This window comes from Condylura cristata, unplaced genomic scaffold (genome assembly GCF_000260355.1).
Source record: "Condylura cristata isolate star-nosed mole 26May11 unplaced genomic scaffold, ConCri1.0 scaffold00002, whole genome shotgun sequence".
NCBI classification, from domain to species: Eukaryota; Metazoa; Chordata; class Mammalia; order Eulipotyphla; family Talpidae; genus Condylura; species Condylura cristata.
Window position 1 is genome coordinate 7,258,468 of NW_004567103.1, and position 24,565 is coordinate 7,283,032.

General features: G+C 40.5%; 1 protein-coding gene across 2 annotated transcripts in view; it reads right to left on the reverse strand.

Annotated features, from left to right (window-relative positions):
- Positions 1 to 24,565, reverse strand: part of NYAP2 (neuronal tyrosine-phosphorylated phosphoinositide-3-kinase adaptor 2) — a 193,960-nt gene that overhangs the window by 71,506 nt on the left and 97,889 nt on the right. For both annotated transcript variants that reach the window (XM_012725066.1, XM_012725071.1), the window contains one exon: positions 7,679 to 7,980. In XM_012725066.1, coding sequence (XP_012580520.1) covers positions 7,679 to 7,980 — 302 coding nt within the window. The remainder of the gene's footprint in view (positions 1 to 7,678; positions 7,981 to 24,565) is intronic.

Sequence of the window (24,565 nt, forward strand, 5' to 3'; positions counted from 1 at the left end):
GGTCAGATAGCAGGGGTCATGGATCTGGAGCAAATGAATAAGTAGAAACAAGCAAGAAAGGTTTACAGATGTTAGTTGAACACTGAAAGGAGAGGAAGCTTGAGGGAGCACCGAGAGGGTCAGTATGTAGCGGACGATTAGTCAGTGGGATTCCCAGCGTGGCTTTGGGGATTCAGTCACTGCAAAGATTCCTGCCTGCTGTTATTAGCAGATCTCAGATGCAAATATAGGTATAAAAGAGATTATAGCACTTCACAAATGTTTAAAAATATATATGTTTTAACTCTTTAATAAAATATCATTATTTTAAGTAATCAAGTAGGAGAAATTTTTTATCCTAAATGCATTAAGAAAGACATTACTGAGGTGGGAAAACTTGGAGCTCCCTAAGAGTATGCTGATATAAGTGAACAAAACACCTGATTCAAAGGTCTGTGTTCTCTGTTACCTTCAGGACTTGGGGACCAGAGGAAATCGAGAAAGAGCAAGGGCTTTGTCGAGGAGTGAAGCACAAGAGGAAAAGGTAACTTAAGGAAGGCAGGTTATCAACTCCTTTCCTCCATGTTCCTTACAAGATCGTAAAAATTAGTATTTTAATAATGGGCTACATTTCTCCCAAATACATTAATATAAATGCAAAGAAGACATCAATCCTTATTCATGTTTCAGGTTAGTCACAAAGAGAGACTTCAGGGAATCTGTGAAGCAAGCCCACCTTTTGGACTAGTTCGCCACAGAGGCAGGGACAGCTGCTTGATATCGACTCTACAGGTGCAGCTCTCAGGCCTCAGGGCACATTCAGTCCAAGCTCGCACCACAGTCACACAGCTGCCGCAGGAGCAGTGCTTGGTCTGACTGACGTCTTCTAGGGAAGCCTCAAAGCTCTGACATTGTCAGCCGGAGAGAGAAGGCAGGAATGCAGGCCCTTGATGTTACTCTCTCACCTCTCACCCATGGAGCACACCCAGAGCCGGAACGATGGAGATTTCCGGGGCTTGTTTTCCACTCTCTGTTTTCTTAGTGTAGTGCTAATAGGGTTTGAACACTTGTTGGGGGAACACTATGAAGTACAAGTGCCACTTGTTATGTGAAAAAAAAAAAGGCCTAAGCAGGTGAGGTGCCACCAGCTGAATGAGTCACTCAAAACACTGCCAGAAAATCACTGCTGAGCTCATGAAGGAACACAAACTTTGGTGAGAAAGGAAGGATCCTCTTAGGAAAAGGCCCAAACAAATTCAGAAAGAGCTAAGCAGATACTCAGAAAGCCTAAACTTTCAGGCCCCACTTTCTCCCTGGCCCCAAGGTCTGGCAGAGAAGGCTGCGGAGGACTGGCAAGGTGGCAAGGTGAGCAGCCAGCCCAGTGCTGGGAGGGGAAGGAGGAAGTTTCTTGAGCTCCTCCTGTCCACCAGGCTTGATGCTAATGGGGCTTCGCTGATGTAGCTTATGTGACTTTCTCTGGCCAACAGCTCGGGAGATGGATGGCTTTTCTACTGCTCTATAACAAGCTATCACACACATGGCAGCTTACAAATCAATAGTCCTCTGTTAGCTCACAGTCCTGCAGATCAGAAGTCCAGGCGCAGACAGAACCCAGGGGACTGGGTGCCAGGCTTAATCCTTGTCTGGAAGCACTGGGGAGAGATCTACTCCTGAGCTCAGTCTCTTCACCAATAGGATTCCGTCCGTTTCAGTCACAGGACTGAGGCTGTTTCCTTGTGGTTTTGGCCACATACTGCTCTCAACTATTGAGGCCGCTCTCACGTTCCTCGCCAGATGGCCCCGTCACTTCAAGCTAGCATGAGCGAGTCAGTTTTAGGGATTATGCAGGCAGAGTAAACCAGGGAGCAGAGACTCTCAGAGACCAGCATGGACACCAGTATCGCTCATACTGAGTTGTAAAAGGCAAACATATTTTGGGTGTCTTTTAAGTGTCGGAGATGAGAAAGCAAAACTCATGTATGTAATTGATACTGATTTAAATTCTAAAACCAGAATTCTAACCAGGGGAATCTGCAAGTTCCTCAACACACTATGTACACTCAATTTGATTCTTCCCTCTTTAAATGCCCACGAGTTGCTTGACACTGGTAGGAAATCAGATCCACACTCCTTTAAATTGTTAACACCAAACACTGAAAGAGCAGCAAATATTTCTTGTTGGGAACTACATTATTAAAATGTGTTAAATGATTTCCTCCAAAGCTGAGCAACTAATTGCATGAAAGAGACTCACATGGTGTGTCATGCCAAGCATTCTAGTTTCTAGAAATGATTCCTTTACATTCAGTGCTTGTTCCATGCATTGGATAGAAGGAAACAGAAGCTGGAGTTATTCAAACAAGTGATTGTAAGTAACAAGAAGGGAAGAAGTACATTCTGTTAGGTACACTCCTGGGTCCTAAGAGCATTGGTTAAAAGAATTGGATGTCTGAAGGTTAGAACTTACTTTTTTTGGGTAAGGTTTAAGAAATGAATTGTTTTTGTTTTTGTTTTTCGGATGGTGACCTCATCACAGCCTTTAGTTCTGCCTCAACCATGTATTCCATCACTTAAGGACCGTCAAGCTTCCAAATATCTTTGGTTCCCAATTTCTAAGTCATAGATTAAAAAATAAACTATCCTGAATCAAAAGTATTTCCTCATTGCTCTGTAAAGGATGATGACAAAAACACTTCACACATTAAAAGCTGGAAGGGATTTGCAGAGAGTCCAGAACTAACGAAAGGCATGACATGTAATTTTTTTAAAAGAGTTCTCATGTGTAGGGAAACCTGAAACTTAGTTAAAAACAGGTTTCTTCAAAATAGTAAATATTGCATTCAAGTGAGACTATTCTTAAAAGATTATTACACCTAGTACAATAACAGCCTATTCGGTCCATTGTTTAAAATAGCTAAGCCTAACATGGAGAGGCTGTGTATGTGTGACTTGGCTTTGCTTTTCATTTGTTTTTTTTGTTTGTTTTTTGTTTGTTTGTTTTTTTAAGATTTATTTCTTTATTCATACAGAACTGGAGTACAGGCCAGAGATGCGGAGGTGAGAGGATTCACCAGAGACAGAGTGGGGAGCAGAACAAGCAGATCAACTAAGTACACTGCTGAGGGGAGCAGCGGGAGGGTCAGGAGAGGTCTGCCGTGCCATGTGGTCACCTCCAGGGCAGGCGGGGATCGAACTCATGCAGAAGTGGCTTAGACTTCTTAGTGCTGTGCTTTAACCCGCTGCGCCACCAGGGAGGGCTGCTTTTCATTTGTTTTAATAGCATGTTGATCCTGACCAAAATTTATGATATCCAGGCCTGTTAATTATTGGTAATTATATACTTAATAAACATTTTTGTATTGCAATTTCTCTCTTTTTTAAAAAGATTTATTTACATATACATACAAGAACTGGGGTAGAGGCCAGAGGTGCAGTTGTGAGAGCATTCACCAGAGACAGTGGGGAGCAGAACAGGCAGATGGACTGAAATACACTGCTGAGGGGAGCAGCATAAGAGAGGGGAGGTCTGTTGTGCAGTGTGCGTCAGCTCCCTGGCTGGGGATCGAACTCTTGCTGCAGTGGCTGTCCACAACTTCAGAGTGCTGTGCTTTTAACCCTTGCACCACCAGGGAGTCCCTGCAATTCTCTTTACTGAGCATCATCATAGACATTAGCTCACTGGGATGTCATAAGGCTGTTAAGGAGATAGGATGTGGTCTACTTTCAGTTTTTACAGCCACTTCACTGGCAAAGCCATAGTCGCCGTGGGTCACTTGTCCAGTGTCATGCTGCCCATGGGTTCAAGCATACACTCCGCCTGTGCCTTGTGGCATTTCTAAGAATGCGGAGAGGTGGGATCCATATTCAGGTGAGTGATAGAGAGGCAACTGTGACATCACACAGCTCCTGCCCTCTTGGAGCAAATATGAGCTAGAAGTTGAAGGGCCTCTCTTTCCTCCTCTTAACTCCCTTTGTTCCACCTACTTGTTCCTCAAGTAGGCACGACATGGAGGCGATGGAAGAGGACAATTGACACATTCATCACATACTTATTGCTGGGCTAGCTTTCCTACTGTATAAAAATTTTAAAGGCGTTAGTATGGAGAATCACTTAAAATAGGAGAGTAAATTCTTTTAATTTATAAAAATAAAAAGATATTTTATGTGACCGAGTTATTGTTTTTTTAAAGCTAAATTTTACTTTTCTAGGGATGTGATATTTTTTCATTTGTATTCTTCATTAAGCTATTTTTATTCTGCTCTGAAATGCCATTTTGCCACAAGTCCAGTTCTTTTATACTTCTATCCACAGGGAAGTCATAATCCCCTACTTAAATAGAAGCCAGTTACCATGGAAATCATTCTAATGTCACTGAATCAATATTTTGATTTTGCTGACATTTAATATAAAAAGAAAAGACAGACTAAGATTCATAAAAGTCACTTTTCACCTTTGTTATAATTTTGATAGCTAGAAAAATTACAAAGAAAACATATGTTCCATAATGAACTCCAGATAGCTCATGATTATAAAGAACTAAGAATTCATAAAAGAGCAATCTCCGTATTTATGTGAGTTTGGCTTTGAGAACACCACCCATGTGTTTGGATTCAAGGTTTAGTTCCCCAACTCTGAATGCCCCAGCCCTGATGCTCTCTTGTCATTATTGAAATCATAACTTGGTAGAAGAGATTCAAGTATATTCCGTTTTACAATTGTGTTTGCATGAAGCAGAAGGTGAAATTTGCATTAAGAACCACTTTTGTATAGAAGTTGACCATTTCTGTACCAGATCCTGATAGTTGCTCTGATTCACTTCCCATCCCAAAGACTCACAACAGTTGAACCACCCCATCCATACGGTCCCCCTAAGAGGAGAGCTACTGGGCCCTCCCTGGTGGCGCAGCGGGTTAAAGCACTGCACTGAGAAGCTAAAGCCACCTCCACATGAGTTCGATTCCCGCCTGCCCCGGAGGCGACCACATGGTGTGGCAGACCTCTCCTGACCCGCCCGCTGCTCCCCTCAGCAGTGTACTTCCTCGATCTGCCTGTTCTGCTCCCCACTCTGTCTCTGGTGAATCCTCTCACCCTCCGCATCTCTGGCCTGTACCCCAGTTCTGTACGAATAAATAAATCTTTAAAAAAAAAAAAAGAGGAGAGCTACTAAGTGGACACCCCCCCTTACCCTCAGATAGAGCTCCAAAAAAAGTCTTGGCTACCCCTCTTACTGAGCCACCTTCTCCTCTTCGCCCTTCAGAGAAATGGATGAGAGAACTGATGCCTTCTGTTGGATAATTCATCACATGGGACCTCAGATTTTCACAAGTGAAGGGATCTCAGACAGAATTCTGAGCTGCCTCAGGAATTAGCTACCTCAAGCATCCCAAATGAATGGTAATCCCTTCTGCTTTTTAGAACAAACTACCAACTGAAATGTTGCTTCTAATATGGGATCCCCCCATATTAAAACCAGCACCCAGCACCCCAGCCTCCGCTTAGGTGGGGTGTGCATTTTGCACATTTCCTGGAAAGTCTGTTGCGTCGTGACAGTGTTTAACGACACGCTCCTGGTTCACTGCAATTTTTCTTTCATCTCTGTTCTTCAGCTGGCTTTTGTATTTTCTTTTATTATGGAATTATTCTAGATCACATTCCACCTCTCATCACTCAGAAATCTGTTCTAAACCTGTAAGCTTCTTTTACACACAATCTATTGTATCTGATTACGTGGTTTCCTAGAAATAAATGTAGGAGGTAGAGACTCCTGAAAACAGGTCACAGGAAGTGGAGAGAATGGAAAGCACCACACAGCAAAAGCAGGGAAAGCTCACAATACTTAAATTCTGCAAAAGGCAGGACTCTGGGGCCCTTTAGTCCATTAACTAGTAAACTATACAATTTATTTCTAAAAGCATCCATGTGTTAAAGGTTGAAGGACGACCTTGGTTTATGAGATAAAAGTATGAAATCTCCAGCTTACTCTCAAGTAATAGAAAAACAGACATACCCACATGCTTGTGTGCTATATTTATCACACCAACGCAACTGGAATCAACCAACTGTTAACAGACTGTAAATAAATTGCATGATATATACTTTATCTTTAAAAATCCTTTTTCTTGGGCCCTCCCTGGTAGCACAAGGGGTTAAGCATAGCACTGTGAGGCTGTCCACAGCCACTGAAGCACAAGTTCGATCCCCAGCCAGGGAGGTGACCCACACGGCACAGCATATCTCTTCTATCTCGCCCGCTGCACCCCTCAGCAGTGGATTTCAGTCAGTTCTCCTATTCCCAGCCCCGCTCCTCTGACCTGTACCCCAGCTCTGTAGAAATAAATCTTTAAGAAAAAAAAATGATATTTCTTAACAAATTGAATGTCATGGAAAATACAAAGCACAAAACTCTCTACTGTGACTTCAGTTTTTGTGAATCTGCATTAAACATACCTCAATTCACAGATGTTGCTTCCACACTTGTATACACCCAAGATGCATTTCTGCACTAGTAAACTCAGGTGAAATGTCCCTTGGAAAATGGAGGGAATAGCTCCATCTCCAAACATTTATTTGTATTCTGCAGTATGCACAAAGCTGTTGTGCTACTGGGCTGGTGCCACATGGCACAATGAGGAAGGATGGAGCCAAAGTGTGATGCAACAGCGGGACCAGCCAGGGCCCCTCACAGACCATCCCATAAGGTTCTGTGCAAAGACTGGCCCAGAAGACAAGGGAGCTTTCCAGATTGGGAAGAAGATGGGACCAGGTAACAAAGAAATCTGTCCAGGAACCACCTGGCTTCTGCTCTCTGTCACATGAGACTTGGTTTGCAGGGGCACAAACCAAAATTAGGGAAGCGAGGAAGACGCTGGTGGAGAGGTGCATGACCAGACTGGCAGGTAGCAGCACTGGGAACATCAAAGTTCTTCCACACCTAATGCAAAATTCTGGATGGTCTTGTGTAAAGTATATGAGTCTACTCCCCAAAGCAGCTCTCAAGAAAACTTCAGGGCAGCTGACACCCTACTTAACAACTAAGGGCTAAAGAGTTAGTAAGCGCTGATAGAACACAGTCACCAAGGAGCAAGGAGACCAAGAGACATTTGCTGTGTACGTTCATTTCATAGCTGAGGAAAAACTAGGTACAGGTAGAAATCAGAGAGCGATGGAAGGAGAGAATAAAATATATACAATGTAGGTATGTATGTGTTTACACTACACATGTGCACATAGCATGTGTAAATTTTCTATTCACTGACAGGAAGACCACCAAAATGTAAAAAAGAGTTCTTTCTCAAAGGTGATTCGTTTCCTACATTTTACAGTTCTGTAATCATCGCATAACACTTCTATAATTATACAACAATATGGATAAATCCAAGAAATTTTCAATTTTAGGGATAGGCTAGGCTAAGTAATTTGCTAATGCCTCCGAACAGGAAGAGACTAAAACAACTCCCACACCACCTTCCCATTCTGATGATACAAATTAAATGCATTTTTCTGGGTGTCATTTGAGGTCACCAGAAATAAATAACTTGTGCTTCTGTACTGCCCACCGACACACCGCCAATTCGTTTCTGGGACTTCAGGGCAATTGAAGCAAGATGATGAGGCCCAGGAGCAAAGGTGGTACCCATGAGTGTGATGCCCAGCATTTGCTGCCCGAAATCTTTTTCTGGGTGAAGGGGGGGACCCTACCTTCCATGCGTTCAGGGGTCCTCGCGCTCTTACTGGCTGTGGCGCTGTTCACGGTCTCCGAGGAGGTGCTCAGCTTGGTGCTGGGGTCCCTCTTGGGCTTGGGCGGCGGCTGTCGTCGGGAGCCACAGCTGCTGTCATCGTCTGCGCCCCCGACCGAGTGCAGGGACTGTGACCTCACGGAAAAGCCACTGGGGCAAGGATGGGGAAGTCTGTCCTGAGGAGCGGGCATGGTCATGAACCCCATGCGGAAATGTTTGCCCGCGTACCCGGCGTCCTGGCCTCGCCCTACGTCTCCGCCTATGCTGTAAAGGGAAAGAGAGGAGGGTGAGCCTGGCGCAGGTCCCCGCAGGAGCGCAGCTGTGGCAGGTACATTTACACGTGCCAGCTTCAGGCTGGCGAAGGCACAGTCCCACCCCTCTGCACACGTTCTAGACGTTTGCATTCAATTTTGAAAGTAAAGCAACTGTAACTTGATTATAATCAGAACTCCTAAGATAGTTCCAGACATCCTAGTATCCAAAGTCTCTCAAAATAGGGTTCCCAGGGAAAGAAAATGCCACAGAACACATTGCTTCTTCACGCTCTTTACTTTGACGTAAATCGTAAATCGGGTTGGGTATTTAACAGGAATCTCGTGGCAATGGCCCAGAGGCAGCCTTTTGACATGACAGACATCAAGTGCTCAGTACTTAATGCTCCTCCCCATCATCAAAATCCCTTACTTTGACCTTATGAATATGCTGGGGAAGCAAAGAAACAAAAACAAAAGCCAGAGGAGTTTTGTTATCAAATTCAAGGGTGATGGTGGTGGGGAGCAGGGTTCGGGCAGACAGAGATGGGATGGAGAAGAGGAGAGGGGAGGGGAGGGGAGGGGAGGGGAAGGGAGAAGAGGAATAAGTTTGTATAGATAGATATTTCCCTCTTTGCATTGAGGAATTATCAGTTTGGTTTTTTTTTTTTTGTCTTTTTTTTTTCTCAAAATCCTTCAGTTACCCTAGAAACAGTTCTGCTAATAAGCTAGCTTCACAAAATATGACAAAATTTTGCAAACGTTTATATCAAACCATTGCACTTTTACAAAAGACCTACCTAAGCACCCATTTTTGTTAACCAAAAGCAATTTGAGGAGGATTTCCACTCTTGTAGCCAAAGATAAAAAGCAAAAATGACATTCAGCTTTTGTTTTGCAGCAGCCACAGATTGCCAGGCACTTTCCTCTGCTGCCCCGATTACCTTATACCTTAATTATGTGTAGTTATCACATCCCTCATGTTTTCACTATATGTGAAAGTTTTATAGTCTTTAAGTGTTATTTGAAATGATTTGATAAGTTAATTTTGGGTCTGGGGCTATTAAAATTTTTTCATAAATTAATAATTTCTTCTACTTTATATCGTTTAAGTCCAGGAAAGGCTCCATAGGAACATTTTAATTATGGATGTGGGGTGAGGGGAATCTATATAGAAGCAGCTAATAAATATCACCTGATCCTAGTATACTCCTAGTTACCTCATATATTCAAAGCAGGCCAAGTTTCCATATGTAAGTTCCTAAGTTTAATATATAAGAAAGTTTGAATACAAATTTTAAAATCTAAGGAGACTCTTGTATTTTTCTTACTGTTACTGAATAATTATGACACTTTTATGAAGAAAAAGTACAGGAATATGAATCTTTAATGCTATTTTTTAATTACGGTAACATTAGTTTATAAAAGTGTTTATGATTTAGTGGTATGGGTTTAAATTTCTTCAATTTCACATCATACCCACCATGAATGTGAATTTTTTAGGTGGAGGATTTTTCTAGCATTTTCCTCATTTTTGAAATTCATTCAATTATCCATTCCATTATTTTGCTTACCTAAAGAAATGTTGCTATAAAATATTTGATTTTTATACACATATGAGTGTGAAAATTATCTTTAAGTGTGTGAATTTTGGAAACTTGTTGAGAATATCTTTCCAAATACATATTTATTTAGGGTATTTTCTTAATTTTAGCTGATTCTGTCTTCTATCAGACAATGGAGTTAAGGTGCCTTTTATATCATTACCATGTTTGTTAAAAGTTTGACATTTCAGCAGGAACAATAATAGGAAATGAAATTTTTCACCCTACTCATCTGGAGATTCAAGGCAATTATATGACCATTGTGTATCAAGTCAGAAAAGATTCAGCAAATCTGAGATGTGATTCTGGCATTTAATTCTTATGCTAATTTGCCACTCCATCAGAAGCATTATTATATTTATTTCAGTTTTTTGCAGACTATTTTGAATTACTCTGTAGACACTTTTGCAAAACAAAATAAAGGTGGCTGGAATGCAGTAGCTAGACCAATAGATCCAGGGTCATGAACAAAATCAAAGCTGAGACTATGTGTATGTTCCTCCCTCATGACACTGAACATCCTAGGTTATGTATTGTTTTCAGGAGTTTTGTTTTCTGTGTTCTCTTCAAGAAATACCTGGAAGCCACCTCAAACAGTGTTTTGGGAAAAAACATTGAGAATTTAAGGCAGTGGGGATGGGGATGGGAGAGGTGAGGGATGGGTGAGCTGGTGTGAGAAGGTTTGTCCACCCTTTGTGATGTTTGTGGTCTTGACCATTTTCATTGAAGATGACACATTTGATTTCATGCTACTTTGTCATCAATTATTTTACATTCACATGGCTTTATTTCTGCAGTCATTATCACTGAACAAAAGATGCTTTAAAGATTTATTTACACCGGCATCTCATTCCCAGCCACTTAGCCATAGGAGGGGATTTATGCAGTTACTAATGCACCCAGGCATTTATGAGTTACTAGAAATTATAGTATCAGCAATTTCTGTTACTTTTGACCTAAGTAGATCCTGTACCTTTTCTCAGACAAATAGCTAGTTCTACTGCTTCATTTCAAAATTACATTTCTTCAGGGTAAAACAATTTCATTGAACTTTCATACACACACACACGTGCACATGCACACACACACACTCCTACCAAAAAGAAATTCAATATGTGCCTCAAGCAATAGTAGGTCTCAGGTACAAGTTAATTTTGATCAGGTTGTGAACACAGGGTGAAGAAATGAAGTCAAGATTGAGCTGAATATAAAAGTCATTATCCCGGTCAAGTCTCAGGCTAAGCAACAGAGATGAAGAAACATCTAGATTCAAGATCTAGCACACAAATCTAAAGTCCATGGAAAATTGTGGAATTACCACATTGTGCTACATTGTGGTAGTAGAGCCTAACATGACTACAGGAAAAACTGCGGAATTTTTAAAATGTGCAGATTCCTAGTCAAAGCCATAATAAGATACTTCCTCATTCCTATGAGAATGCCAAAAAGGATCAGAAATCACAGTGTTGGACCGCATCTGGAGGAATGGGAAAACCCAGACTGGAAAACTGTATGGATGGTCCCCAAAACATTAAAATCAGGTCTATCATATCATCCAGCAAGTCCACTTCCAGGTATCTACTCAAAGAATGCAAAATTACTGTGTCAAAGGCATAGACATATGACTATGTTCATTGCAGCACGATTTGTTACAGCCAGGTTACAGAAACAGTCTAAGTGCCCAAGGACAGATGAGTGGATTAAGGAGATGTAATCTATAGACACACTACTAGGCTATAAAAAAGATGAATTCTTGCCATTTGTGACATCAATAGAACTGGAGGGGATCATGCTACGTGATATAGATCAAAAGGAGAAAGACAAATACTGATGCTTATACTCACATATGGAATGGAACAAACAAAACTCAGGAATAAACAAGCTAAAACAAAACAATCCCTAGAAATCTCACTGTATATCTGAGTCTACCAAAGGAGGAGGCAGGCCAGGGGAGAGGGGTTCAGTGGAACATGTTGCAGGAGTATGGGTGCCCAGGTGATGGGTGGGTGTTGTCACATGCATCTGGAGAGGTGATAAGCTAAAGCCACTTCAGCATGAATTTGATCACCGCCCCGGAGGTGACCTACATGGCGATCCACATGGCGTGGCAGACCTCTCCTGACCCGCCCGCTGCTCCCCTCAGCAATGCACTTTGTCAGTTGGCCTGTTCTGCTCCCCACTCTGTCTCTGGTGAATCCTCTCACCACCCCTTCACCTATGGCCTATACCCCAGCTCTGTATGCACAAATAAATTAATCTTAAAAAAAAATGGAATGAGGGAAAGTTATCAGAGGCCAGACAAAGTATCTTAGAAAAGAAAAACAATGATATTTTGGTGGGATCATGTCAGGTTATCCTGCAGTAGCAAGTGATCATGCCTTGGTGATTCACAACAAAGCTATTTCTTGCTTGGGTTTATTGGGCTGCGGTGTGTCAGTCCCAATGCCTTCTTGAGACTAGAATCTAGTCCTACTGGGATGTGTTCCCAGGGCAGAGAGAGAAAAGGACTCCCCAGATAGAAGCTTATCTTCTATGGCTTTGGTTCATGTGTGGCCTTTAATCTTTCACTCCATTGCCAAATTAGTCTCCCAGACAAACTTGATGTCACTGTGCTTAGGACTGTTTCTCTTTCCATAGAAACACACTGGAAGTTAGGTGGCAATAGATGGGATGCATGCTGCTCTAACAAGTAGGTGGACAGTTTCCTGCCCTGTAGTAAATGTCCCTGAGGTTGCCCTTCAAGAGAGTAGTTGCCATGTGCTGACAACCTATCATCCATCAGGAGACATTGTGTTTTCTGTCCCAATTCTGGACTTTACAAAGTTAGAAGGCCTAGGGACAAAACTAAGCACACTCTCTCTAGAAGACATGGGGATGGTCCCATTGGCATAATTTGAACCACCTTGTATGTGGCCAGCAGGTTGAGAAGATGGCTCTCCAATATGGAAGAAATGATTGACCCATGCGACTAAACACAGAGAACAATGTGTGAACCCCTTCTTGACATCCCTTAACCCAGTAATGACTTGAGAGATCATATATAACCACCATGTCCCAGAAGATACTAGAATACCAAGGATAACCATCAAACTCTCATGACAGAGAGTCTCACCAAGAAGACCAGCAGAGGATAGTCAAGGGTGAGAGTGAGATGCATTAAGTAATGGAGCAGGGACACTGAGCTGCAGTCCTTATAGGAATTTCAGTGAGGAGGGCTGTGACCTGTCATTCCTATGGTCCCCTTGCAAGTTTTTCCTCAGAAACAGTCCCTCTGGGAGCCTTCAATAGGAGAAGAACAGATGCTGGGATTACAGAAGCAAATATGGCAAAAGGAGCCATGGAGATATGTGGTTCTCTTATCTCTCAAAAGAGAAACTCCTGAAGATGGCAGTTAGCTGATAACCACCAGTTATAGCTTCATCTTCTAATGTGTTTCAGCATTTTATTCAAGTCCACTTTGCTCCTAGGCAGCCACAAGTCATTGACTGAGGCTTAACAGGGCGTAAAACTTACCTGGTATTTCCTGCCCAGATGAGAGTCATTTAAGGGACAATTTTTGTTGGTAAAGTTCCCTACTGGAAGAGCAGGGACTTTACCACAACTACACTAAGATCTGGGGCTCTTCCAGTCAGGTTCCCATTTCCCTTTCTTCAACAGGTGTCATGCTGCAGGGTTACCTGAGGCTTATCCTGTCAGTTCCTGCTCCCCCTTCCAGCCATAGTCCCCCACAAACACACACACACACACACACACACACACAAAATCTCACACTTCTCATTCTGTCTAGCCTGGTGCCTGCCTTCTGGAAGGCATACACTGACAACCTTAAGCACAACCATGTAGCTAATAGCCTTCAGGAACCAAAGAAGAAGGAAGAGAAAGCCTAAAAATGAATGAAGATCCCAGAAATAAGAAATGTCTGTGAAAATAGGACATTCTCTTACTTTTCAGACGGAGGATTTAAATGGTGTTTGGAGAGCTAGGAAACAACACCACCATAGGAACACTTGGCTTGAAATGATAGCTACGTGGGCTGAAGAAAGCAGTCTTTTTTGCAATAAGATTTGAACACTCAAGATAGATTAAGCCTGACACATCTCATGTTATAAAAATAAAAATCAGTTTCATAATCTTGAATTTCAACAAGCATGTCTTTTCTCACACCATGAAGGCAATGTTGCAAAAATCTGATTTTCTATTATAAAACAAAAAAATAAAGTATTGTGTAAAGCAAAATAACTTATTTTCCCAGAGGTAATTGATAAAATATCTGTAAACTTTTCCTCCAAACAAGATGTTGGCTCATCCGCAGGTGTGAGCAGGTAAACTCTGAGACTTCTGAGCACCAGAATCACAGTGTACAGCTGTCTTCCTCCCTCCCGATGCCTAAGATCATCTCTGTGTCTGTGCAGCAGTAGTACCAGCTTTGTGGAGTTACTAAATTGACCTGAAATGCTACAAACAAAGCACTTGCCAATGAGTTTTATCTTAATAAGGAGTCAATTTTAGCTGTAAAAACCTGCTGTTAAGTCCTGCCACCCTGGATTTTGCTATGGGATCATCATTCACAAGAGACCATGTCTCCAAAGAAGAATATAAGGTATGATATAACCTCAAAACCCCACACCCAACATCATAAGAAAGCTTAAATCAATGTATTAGGGTAACCTAGGCCAATAGCCTTCCTGTTTTTAACTTTCTTCAATACTTGCTTCCATTTTTTCAGAGCACTTGTTTATCAGGACTGATGAAAAAAAAAAAAAGAATTTCAATGGTGCTTATCAATGCTCATCACCAGACTATCATTTGTCTGCTGGCCATCAGTGTTGATGTTTTGTATTTTTGGTGTTTTTTTCTTACTCCTGAGAACTGCCTCCTTTCAGAGATGACAACATGACCCCTGACGAGGTGAGCTGCCAAGGTGAGCTGTCATCTCTACAAGTGACAGGGGTGTTGTTTCTCTGGGTGCTGTTGAAGCAAACATGTCAATATTTTATACTAGAATCTTCTTTGGGAGCCATCACAGGAATTAGAATCCCATACCACATATAGCTGTGTTTTCCAGTCTGTTTAGGAGGTCTGGAAGTGACCTGAGGAGTAGCCAAGGAGATGGTTTGCGTCAACCCTTTTATCTCTGGAAAACTTCTGCGAAGTTGAGCTCAAAAGTCCATCTCTGAAATTTTTGTATAATCTAGTATGTATATGCTTAAAGGTTTATTTATTTATACTCACAAAACTGGTACAGGCCAGAGGTGGGGGGTGAGAGGATTCACCAGAGACAGAGTGGGGAGCAGAACAGGCAGATATACTGAAATACACTGCTGAGGGGAGCAGCAGGGGGATCAGGAGAAGTCGGACAAGTGCCCTGTGGGTCAGCTTCCTGACCAGGGTTCAAACTAATGCTCAGTGGCTTCGAACAGCTTCATAGTTCTATACTTTAGTTCATAGTTCATAGTGCCACCAGGGAGAACCACTCATCCAGTATATTTCTATTTTAGCAAACTTCTGACTTACTTGGAATTGTTTTTCCTGTTGATTTTTTAAGATGCATTTATCTGGCTGTAAGTTCACAGTGAACGATAAAGGAAATGGGAAAATCTGAGGGAAATGGAGGCTGCAGCATAAAGGAGCTAATGAAATTGCTGTTGGTGAGTTGACCCCATCATCTGCTGACTATTCAAATCTTTCGTGTTAGACCTTCACTACGAGTGAGTAGAAGGGAAACAATGCTTCGGCTTTCCACATTACAACATCAGCCTAATGTGTTTATGCTGATGCTGCCTCCCTTTGCCTTCTCTTCAGATACCTACTGCCAAATACCAACACTGTGTTATCTTCTGGGTCCCCTCAAGTCTTTCCCAAGAAGTTGCCTGAGCACCCGTTTGACATTAGGTATCATTTCCAGCTAAGGTGATCTATACGCATGAAAAATAAGACAAGAAACCAAAAGCTCAGTGTATAACACCACCTCTTACTTTGGTAGGTAGCACACCTCAACTCAATCAGACTTTTAAGAGAGGCATGATTAATTACATCTGTCAGGGCTTCTCATCACAGAATTCAACAGATGTGCCCTTATCCCACCCCATCAGGTCTTTATGAGTACCAGAGGCTGTTCACACCACTCGTCTTGAATTTCATGGGGCATCATTCTGTCTTGTTACTGATTGCTGTAGTCTAGCATATTGGAGGTGTTCAAACATTTGTTTTATGAAGGAAAAATGAAAGACGTCCACATCAGAGTTAGCCAGAGAGAGACTTAGAAAACTTCATGAGCATTTGTCACTCACTCTTCTAAGTATTCATTCTCTCCTCTCTTGGTCTTCTATGTGAAGACCAGGCTTCATCTCTGCCCAGAGTCTGACACAGACCCAGCACCTCTCAGATCCCATAGTCACACAAACTATTTTAGATACTGAAAATGCCTCAAGTCTGCCCAATCTGAATGAACCCCAGGTGTTGTGTGGAGTCCAGACACCTCGTCGTACTTGCCACCATGAAAGGAGAGTAGACGGACCAGATATGGGTCTACTTGTGCCTGCAGCTGGTCAATCCAAGTACACCTCAGTTAACTAAATTCCATTTTGTTGAAGACAACAATAGTTGAATTTTCCTGACATTTACATTGGGGAAAATCCTCCATTAGCTATGCGATGCAGAAAGCTTCCTAAATGGTGCTCTTGGTTAACATGCCAGAAAATGCATTTGATGCCGGGAAAGGACTAGGAATGATACGAACCAAGAAATGACTGCATCATAGTTATTTATTGTTTGAAACCATACCACCTATTTAGTACTATAAATGGAAATAGTTAACTGCCTTGTAGGCCTGCCCATAGATAGTTTTTTAATCATGCAGTATACTTTGATGTGGAAACTTGACTCCAGTAAAATTAAACTGTGTTCATATTTTCTTCCAAATTGTTCACTCACCATTACCTTTAATGTCTTCCCTGAGCCCCGCTTGCTCATTCAAAGCCATAATCTGTGGAATTCTTGCCTTAGGCTCAAACATTTATTTTCACCACTTCATATGCTCAATGATACCTATTTTCTACTTTTGCGCTCCTAGGATTTTTTTCAGACATCAATTTCCTGGGCCTGGCTGTTTACTGATGCTTCAGAGATACTAAGTTCAAGTGCTAAAAATGAGATAGATCTTAACACACATTTTTATTAGCTGTTCTGGCTAACTGTTATAGCAAACCAAAAAAAAAACAAAACAAAATAAACAAGAAAAAAAATTGTCTCAAAGACTGGTGACCCAGTTCCTTGAACTCCATGTGCTATTCTTAAAATTAATATTCTATTAGGATATTCAGCTTTTGCCAAATTTGGTATTTTAGAGAAAATATAAGATATGTAATCAACCATTTTACTATCTAATTTTAGGTAGTGGGCCCATATTTTCTGGGCCTCAATTAACCTATGTAAAGGCACTTTGCAGGCTTGTTATAAGAAATTAAAATAAGGAAAAATGTTAAAAAGCATCTAGTAAAGTGGCTGGTACATTTAGAGCCCAGAAAGAAATTACCTTCCTTCCTGATTTGGAATGCAATGCTGTATACATCTTTATCATTCTCTCCGTGACTATAAAATAAGCATTTTAATTATTAGTTTCCACCTTATAGTACCATAAAGGAAAAATGCTTTAATTATATAAATGCATTTTTTAAAAGAGGACTTTGACAATAACTGTCAGGAAATATACTTCTAAATCCAAATGATGAAGGGGTAGAGGAGATGGGAGATCTTGCTTGAAATAGAGGAAAAGAAACAAAGTAATAATGTTTTATTCTTTATACCATTAATTACTAGGGAATAAAATAAGGTTGGGCAAATAGTTGAATAGATTTTAGGATTACTTCTATTAAATGCCATCAGAATTTAAGATTTCTACAAGTTCTAGCTTAGATTAGAGAATCATTACTGGAAGTGGGGGGGGGCAGGGTGGAAATACTACCATCATCACAAAGGGCTTATCACTGTAAGTTTGAGGCTGATATCTGCCAATTAGTTTGAATGGGTAGTCACAATAATAAAGTGAACATGTTAAAGAGTTGAATTTTTTTTTTCATTCTTACTTTACTACTTAATTTGTTAATGCTCTTTGGCTATATACACACACATAAGTATATATCTGTGTACATACACAATCTCTCATTCATTAAATTCATTTTATGTTTTTAATTTTTTATGGGGTAAGTTTGGTTTACACTATTATATATGATTCAGAGGTATGAGTATTAATATATATATATATATATATCAACCTTCTTTTACTCCCTTCTGGGTGTCACAAGAGGCAAGATTGAAGCATAGGCTTATAAATTCAGAACAAATTCTATGGAACATCTTTAAAAGAATTATTTTTACTTGAAAATTGACAAGAGCTTTTAAAGATTAACATATGTTATTACCTATGCTACTTTAGAATCTAAAATTGAAAAATTTCTTATTTCTGCATATAAATGAAATTTTCTACTTCTTAAACTGCCATGGCTTGAAGAAGAGAAGGTATATGGAAAGTTAGATCAAATCATAATACTCAGACACGAGTCAGAATATATTTTACAGACATTCACATCGTGGGAGATTTTTTCCAAAAATTCAACCAAAGAAGGGGAGGTTCTGGAAAGTATATTTTATTTGTGTCTTCAAAACTGACATAAGCTTTGACTATGGCTTGAGATCATGCCAAGTTTCTACAAATGAGTTTAGCTAACCATATGTGGCTCGATTTTTAAATCTAGAAGTAGAAACTAGAAATACAGCATGTTTAACATAAAATGGCCTTGATCTTCCTGAGCAGAAGGGGCTAGCTTAATGCCAGTTTCAAGAATAACCATTGGTTTGGCTTTCTGAAGGTATCATTTTTATTTATTTATTTATTTAAATATTTATTTATTTATGCATACAAGAACTGGGGTATTATAGGCCAGAGGTACGGTGAGTGAGAGGATTCACCAGAGACAGAATGGGAGCAGAACAGGCAGATTGAAGTACACTACTGAGGGGAGCAGCAAGGAGACAGGAGAGGTCTGCTGTGCCATGTGGGTCAGCTCCCTGTCTGGGAATTGAACTTGCGCCACAGTGGCTGAGGACAGCCTCACAGGGCTGCACTTTAACCAGGGAGAACCCCCAAGGTGTCATTTTTACAAAGGAAGCATTTATTTGAGGCATTGAATTCATTTGCTCACTAGTGATTCACCCATATGCAGAGTGGCCAATTTCTAAGGGGATCACGAGCTATAGGACTAGCATGAGTCCAGCATCTCATGGTCAGATGCTCGCCATGTACATTGGGATACCAAACCCAGAGCCCTGCCCATAGCTGAGGCTGGGAATCTTCAAGAGAGGAAGTGACTTCTCAACCAATGCACAGAATGAATAGGACTTAATCAAATAAGGACAGAAGTGGGAGAAGAGGGTGTGTGTTCTGAGAGAATCTAGAAATTACAGAGGTGGTTAGTAAGAACGTGGTGGGACCTTGTTCCTCTTGTCTTTTCCATGACTGGGCTTTACTAAGTGCGTGGCGATAAGTATGACTGGAAAGCGGATGTAAGACTAATACCCAGGGCTCTTAGACAGGATGGATGGTGACATTGCTTAATGACATTCTTCTCTATGTCTGCTTTCCTTCGGTTGCCATGTTCTTAATTGATGACAAAGGAGAAAGAAAAAACCTGTGAACACTCACTCACTGCTAATACTGGTCTTTGTAGATTAGTTAATCATTTGAATGCAGGGATCAACTTAATCCCTCCTCTCCATTTCCACTGTCCTGCTTTGGTTCAGGTGTTCAGTATCTCTTGGCTAAATTAATGAAATTGACTCTTAGCTAATCTCTTCCCACACTGCTTGCCTTTATCCTTGTAAATGCAGATTTGCTCATGTCACTGTCTACATGCAAACCTTTTGATACTTTCTGCATTTCTTTAGAACCAAACTCTAAATTATCACGGGACTCTCAATGTCTCCTTTGACTCGGATCCTCTACCAAATCTCATCTGCTATATTTTCCCTCCCTGACCTTAAGATTCTGCTACTGTAATATGTCCCACTGAAACTTGATTCCAGATTTAAAGATAAAGACCAAGGCTGATCATATACCAAGTATAGCAATGAGTCTTAAGGACACAGGCAGAATTCTGACCTCAGACTACTCACACACTCTGTCTTTCACTCATTCATGTTTCACTACCTAATTTAGATGTTGCACATGAAGAAAACTTCCATGACCAGCCAAGTTTTCTCAAGGTGGGAGTCAGTGTTTCTTCTCTGGGATGCTGTGGTGCTTCTCTGTGAGGGCTCTCCCCCACAGACCTGGGAGGCCTGAGAGACAGACCATGAATTTTTGCAGGAAATGGAATGTAGGTAGAAATAGCAGAAAGGAGGGAAATCTCTGACCCATGAAAAATTGATACTTATAAAGCCTTTCTCTTTTTATCATTTTTTTGATGTAGGCATTTTCAAAATGTCACTGGAAAGAAATGCTATAGTGATGCTAGAAGAGCCCGGCATGGCAGTCCCATCATTATTTTAACTGTTGAAAATAAATGGAAGCTACTAATATCTACCTGTTATATTATTTGTAGATAATTTATGGCTGAGATAACACTGTGGAAGCCTCTAAACCATTCCTTATTGAACAAATCGCTGGATTAGATCTCCTTCACCTGTAACATCACAGAATGCTGATGGGGAGCCATGAGTTACTAATGCCCATGGTCAACAGCTGACCACACGTGCGCTCCAGCACCTGCATTGTGAGCATGTGCTTAAGAGAGTCATTAACTTTCCTCCTAGGCCTGCTGCTGTCAATTGCACTTGTTGTATTTATATAATTAAATATCACGTAAACCAAAGAAATATGAGTGTGAAAAATCTGTGACAGTCTCTCTGAAAACTCTTGAAAAATATGTCAGTTGCTTTGAAGGTAACTAAAAAAAAAAAAAAAAAACTTAAAACTTATTAAAGGAATAAGTGGTCTGTTCTTCAGAGATGATAAGAGTAGGATTCCAAGGAAGAATGATCTGAATTCAAAAGTTAAAATCAATGGGTCTGTTTTATGCAGAGATTACATGAAAATCCATAAGGGTAAAACACAAATAAAAGACTAAAAAGTCTTTAAAAAAAAAAAGGCTTGAAAAAAATTTCATTTGGGTTTATGTGTTTTTAAAATTTCTCTATTTTTTATATATTTTTAATTAGCCCCAATTACATTACATTTCCTATACTAAGAGGATGTAACATATATGTTCTATAAATAATCAGGATCTGGCACATAGAATAGTTGCAGAAGCCTAAAAAATATGTGAGTTTTATTCCTCCCTAAAATTAAAAAAAAAAATCAATCCATAAAAGGCACAAAATTATCACCAAAAACATACAGTTAGTTGATTCAAAGGAGGTTGTCTAATAGACATTGATCCACTGGGAAATCAGATTTTCCTTCAGATAGAATTGTGTACAGTCAAAATATGATATAAAAGGTTAATTTACTCTCAGGAAGTTATTTGAGTAATTACATTCCTACAGCATTTGCAAAGGGGCCCAGGAGGAAGAATGCATTTGCCCGGGGGTGATAACCCACAGAACAGTGCCTGGAATGCAGAGGATTCAAGAAGACAGCGGGTATCAGACTCTTCAGCTCATTTCACTTTGTCCCAACCTCTGAGCAGTGGCTAGTCTGCAGTTAAGTGCTAAGGCCTTTCCTGCCCAGCATCATCAACAACACCCACTGGTACAGCCTGAAAGCTTCTGCTGGGGAATTATATACAAAACAACTCATATGCAGCCCCTTTGGCAGAATCCACATTATCCACAGTATTGACAGAAAGGAGTTGATGCACAAAGCTATTTCTCCATGAAATCACAGACAACAAAATGAATTTTCCTCAAATCGGTAAAGCTTCCAAGTGTATAATGACCTATATGTTTCCCCTCTAGAAGAAAGATGACAGGATTCATCAAACGAGGAGTGGAGCAAAAAGATGTCTTATTCACCTTTCCAGCCTGTCTATAATATGTTCTTCTCTTAATAATAGCATCTTAAAATTTAATGGACTGATGCTTTACATGTTTTATAGAAAGTACCTACAGATGGAGAATATATGAGCACAGTTAAATGACAGTTGCAAATTATTCTGCTCAGGTACCAGAAAAATATTACAGTTTAAACAGAGTTGTAGGGATGAGAGGGGAAAATACCCCTCTTGAAGATCAGGAAACCCAAGACATCATTTACAGAATTATCGTGGAAAATGAACTGTCAGGGAATAGCAATTCTCTGCTGTTCTGTCTTCCTTAGCAAACTTCAAGTCATCCAGTGTCTTCCACGTCAAAATTTTAAATGATCAGAATGCAATTTAAGTTGGTTTCCTTCACAGATAACACTATCATTATAAATTGCACCCAGCTCACAATGACTATTATTCAAAGACTTCACACACCCCAGTCTTAGTAAGTCCAAGTCCAGACCCTCATGGAGCACCTCAAGATCTATTTCACTGAGAAACTGTCACACTCCAGTGAGAAGTCTCTGGGACTTTTCCCTCTCCATCTGTAAATTTTCCACATCATTAGCTATACACTTCCTCTAATTTTCTGACTCAATCTCTCTCCCCAGGATCTTTGACATAAGTTCATTCTTTTTCTTTATTCTCCACTGGCTTATGTCACCAGAAAGCCAACAAGCTGGGTTCACTTTTCTTTGGGAATTCTTTCTTTCTTTCTTTTTTAAAGATTTATGCATTTATTTATACAGAACTGGGGTACAGGCCAGAGATGCAGGGGCAATAAAAGGTTTCACCAGAGTCAGAGTACGGAGTAAGACTGGCAGATCCACTGAAATGCACTGCAGCAGGGAGCAGCACGTGGGACAGGAGAGGTCTGCCACACCATGGGGGTCACCTCCATGGCTGGGAATTGAACTTGTGCTTCAGTGACTGTGGACAGCTTCATAATGCTGTGTTTTAAGCTGTTACCAGAGAGGACCCAATAATGCTGGAGATTTCTAAACAGTTTTCTTCTAACACATACGATCTACATGCTCCAACACAGCATCAGCTCTCTGTAAACCTGTCTTCAACAATCTCATCATTCCTCAGTCACAGACCAAAACCTTCCAGGTAACTTTACACCTATGCTCCTCATATGTACACACATTCAACTGAGGAACAAATTCTTTTCTTCTCCCTGGATCTCACATTTGTCCGATATTTTCCAAACCATCTATAGGCTTGTATTAACATTTGGTCTGGGCTGTTAAATGATACTACAATTGGATTCTTTCTATCTCAATCTCCCCTACACTAATTGTGAACCTGAAAATAGATAGTCCAAAAGAGGTAGCAGGGTTACATCATTTCCATTATCAGAGACTTCAGAATTACCCTGAATACAGTTTGTTCCTCTTCTACCAAGACAGTGTATGATGGGGCCCCTCCTTATTTTAAGTCTTATCATATTACCCACCCCAACAATTCTGCCTCCCTTGGGGCTTCCCTTTTTAACTACATTCTCCACTTGAAAAAAAACATATACAAAATTAAGTTCATCAGGCCCTAAACTGAATGTCATTTCCTCCCTGAAACTATAATCAATGCACTCTCTTCTGTAGCTCGAATTTCTTTTGTTACTTGCTTCTTTCTGAATATATTGCTATTATATACAAACATGAGATCATTTGTATATGTACAAAATTTACAAAATGTACAAAATTTCATCCTCCCCCGATTAGATTGTTTGTATAGAATATTGTTTGTATAGAATATTTTAATGGGGGGGGGATAAAATTTTGTACATTTTTTATCTTCCAGGATATGTTATGCTTCTTTGAATATAAATGCTTAGAAATTTAAATTGACCTTGGGTATTAATTAAAAGGAATAGAGAGCTAATTATTTTAGCTCATTATTTCATGCTAGCCCTTAAAAGGTTACTAACAACTAGCTATAGATTTTGTTTCACTGAAAGAAATCTGGCAGGCCAAAACTTAGACATTTGATTTGGAAGGAAGTGGAGAAGTAAAGTAAATATAAAGAATAAATGCTTATGTCATCTAGAATTCCCCAACCTTTAAAGAGAACTGAGCCCAAGATCCACAATTGAGTTGTCAAATCACTTTTTTCCAGGAAGTATTTGCAAAATGAAAAAAAAAAATCTATAATCTAGGCATCCTCAGAAAATCATACTACAGTAGAACTCTCTCGCCGTATGCTTGCTCTCTCTCTCTCTCTCTCTCTCTCTCTCTCTCTCTCACACACACACACACACACACACACTCACATACATTAACATTTTTACCAACCCAGTTAGGAGATTTTGTTTCTAGCACTGCTCCTAAATCATCTTGTGACCACTAGGGAATTAATTTCCAAATAGATTTATTCAGCCATCAAATGAGGTAATAATATGTTGCCCAATGATCCCCCAGGATATTTGTGGAATTAAAATGAGAACATATAACAAGATCGGGCTATATTCACAAAGTGCTTTTCAGGTTTCACAAAAATAACCACTTCACAAGCATTTCCATGTACCAGGCCACCTTGGCAAACTGAACGAGCAGAGAAGTGCATTCCTTGGCTTTTTTAAGTCCATTAAAGATAAAATAATAGGGCCCTCCCTGGTGGCACAGCGGGTTGGAACACAGCACTGTGAAGCTGGCCGTGGCCACTTCAGTGTGGGTTGGATCCCTAGCCCTGGAGGTGACCCACATAGCACAGCAGACCTCTCCTGACCCTCCTGCTGCTCCCCTCAGCAGTGTACTTCGTCAATCTGACTGTTCTGCTCCCCGTTCTCTTTCCAGCAAATTCTCTCATGGCCCCTGCACCTCTGGCCTGTACCCCAGTTCTGTATGCATAAATAAATTCTTTAAAACAATAAAATAAAATAACAAACCATTCTTGCAATTCTAAAAGTCAGCCTTTCATCCCTGTCCCCATAATCAGAATGCCATGTAAAGGTGAATTGCTAGAATACTACTTA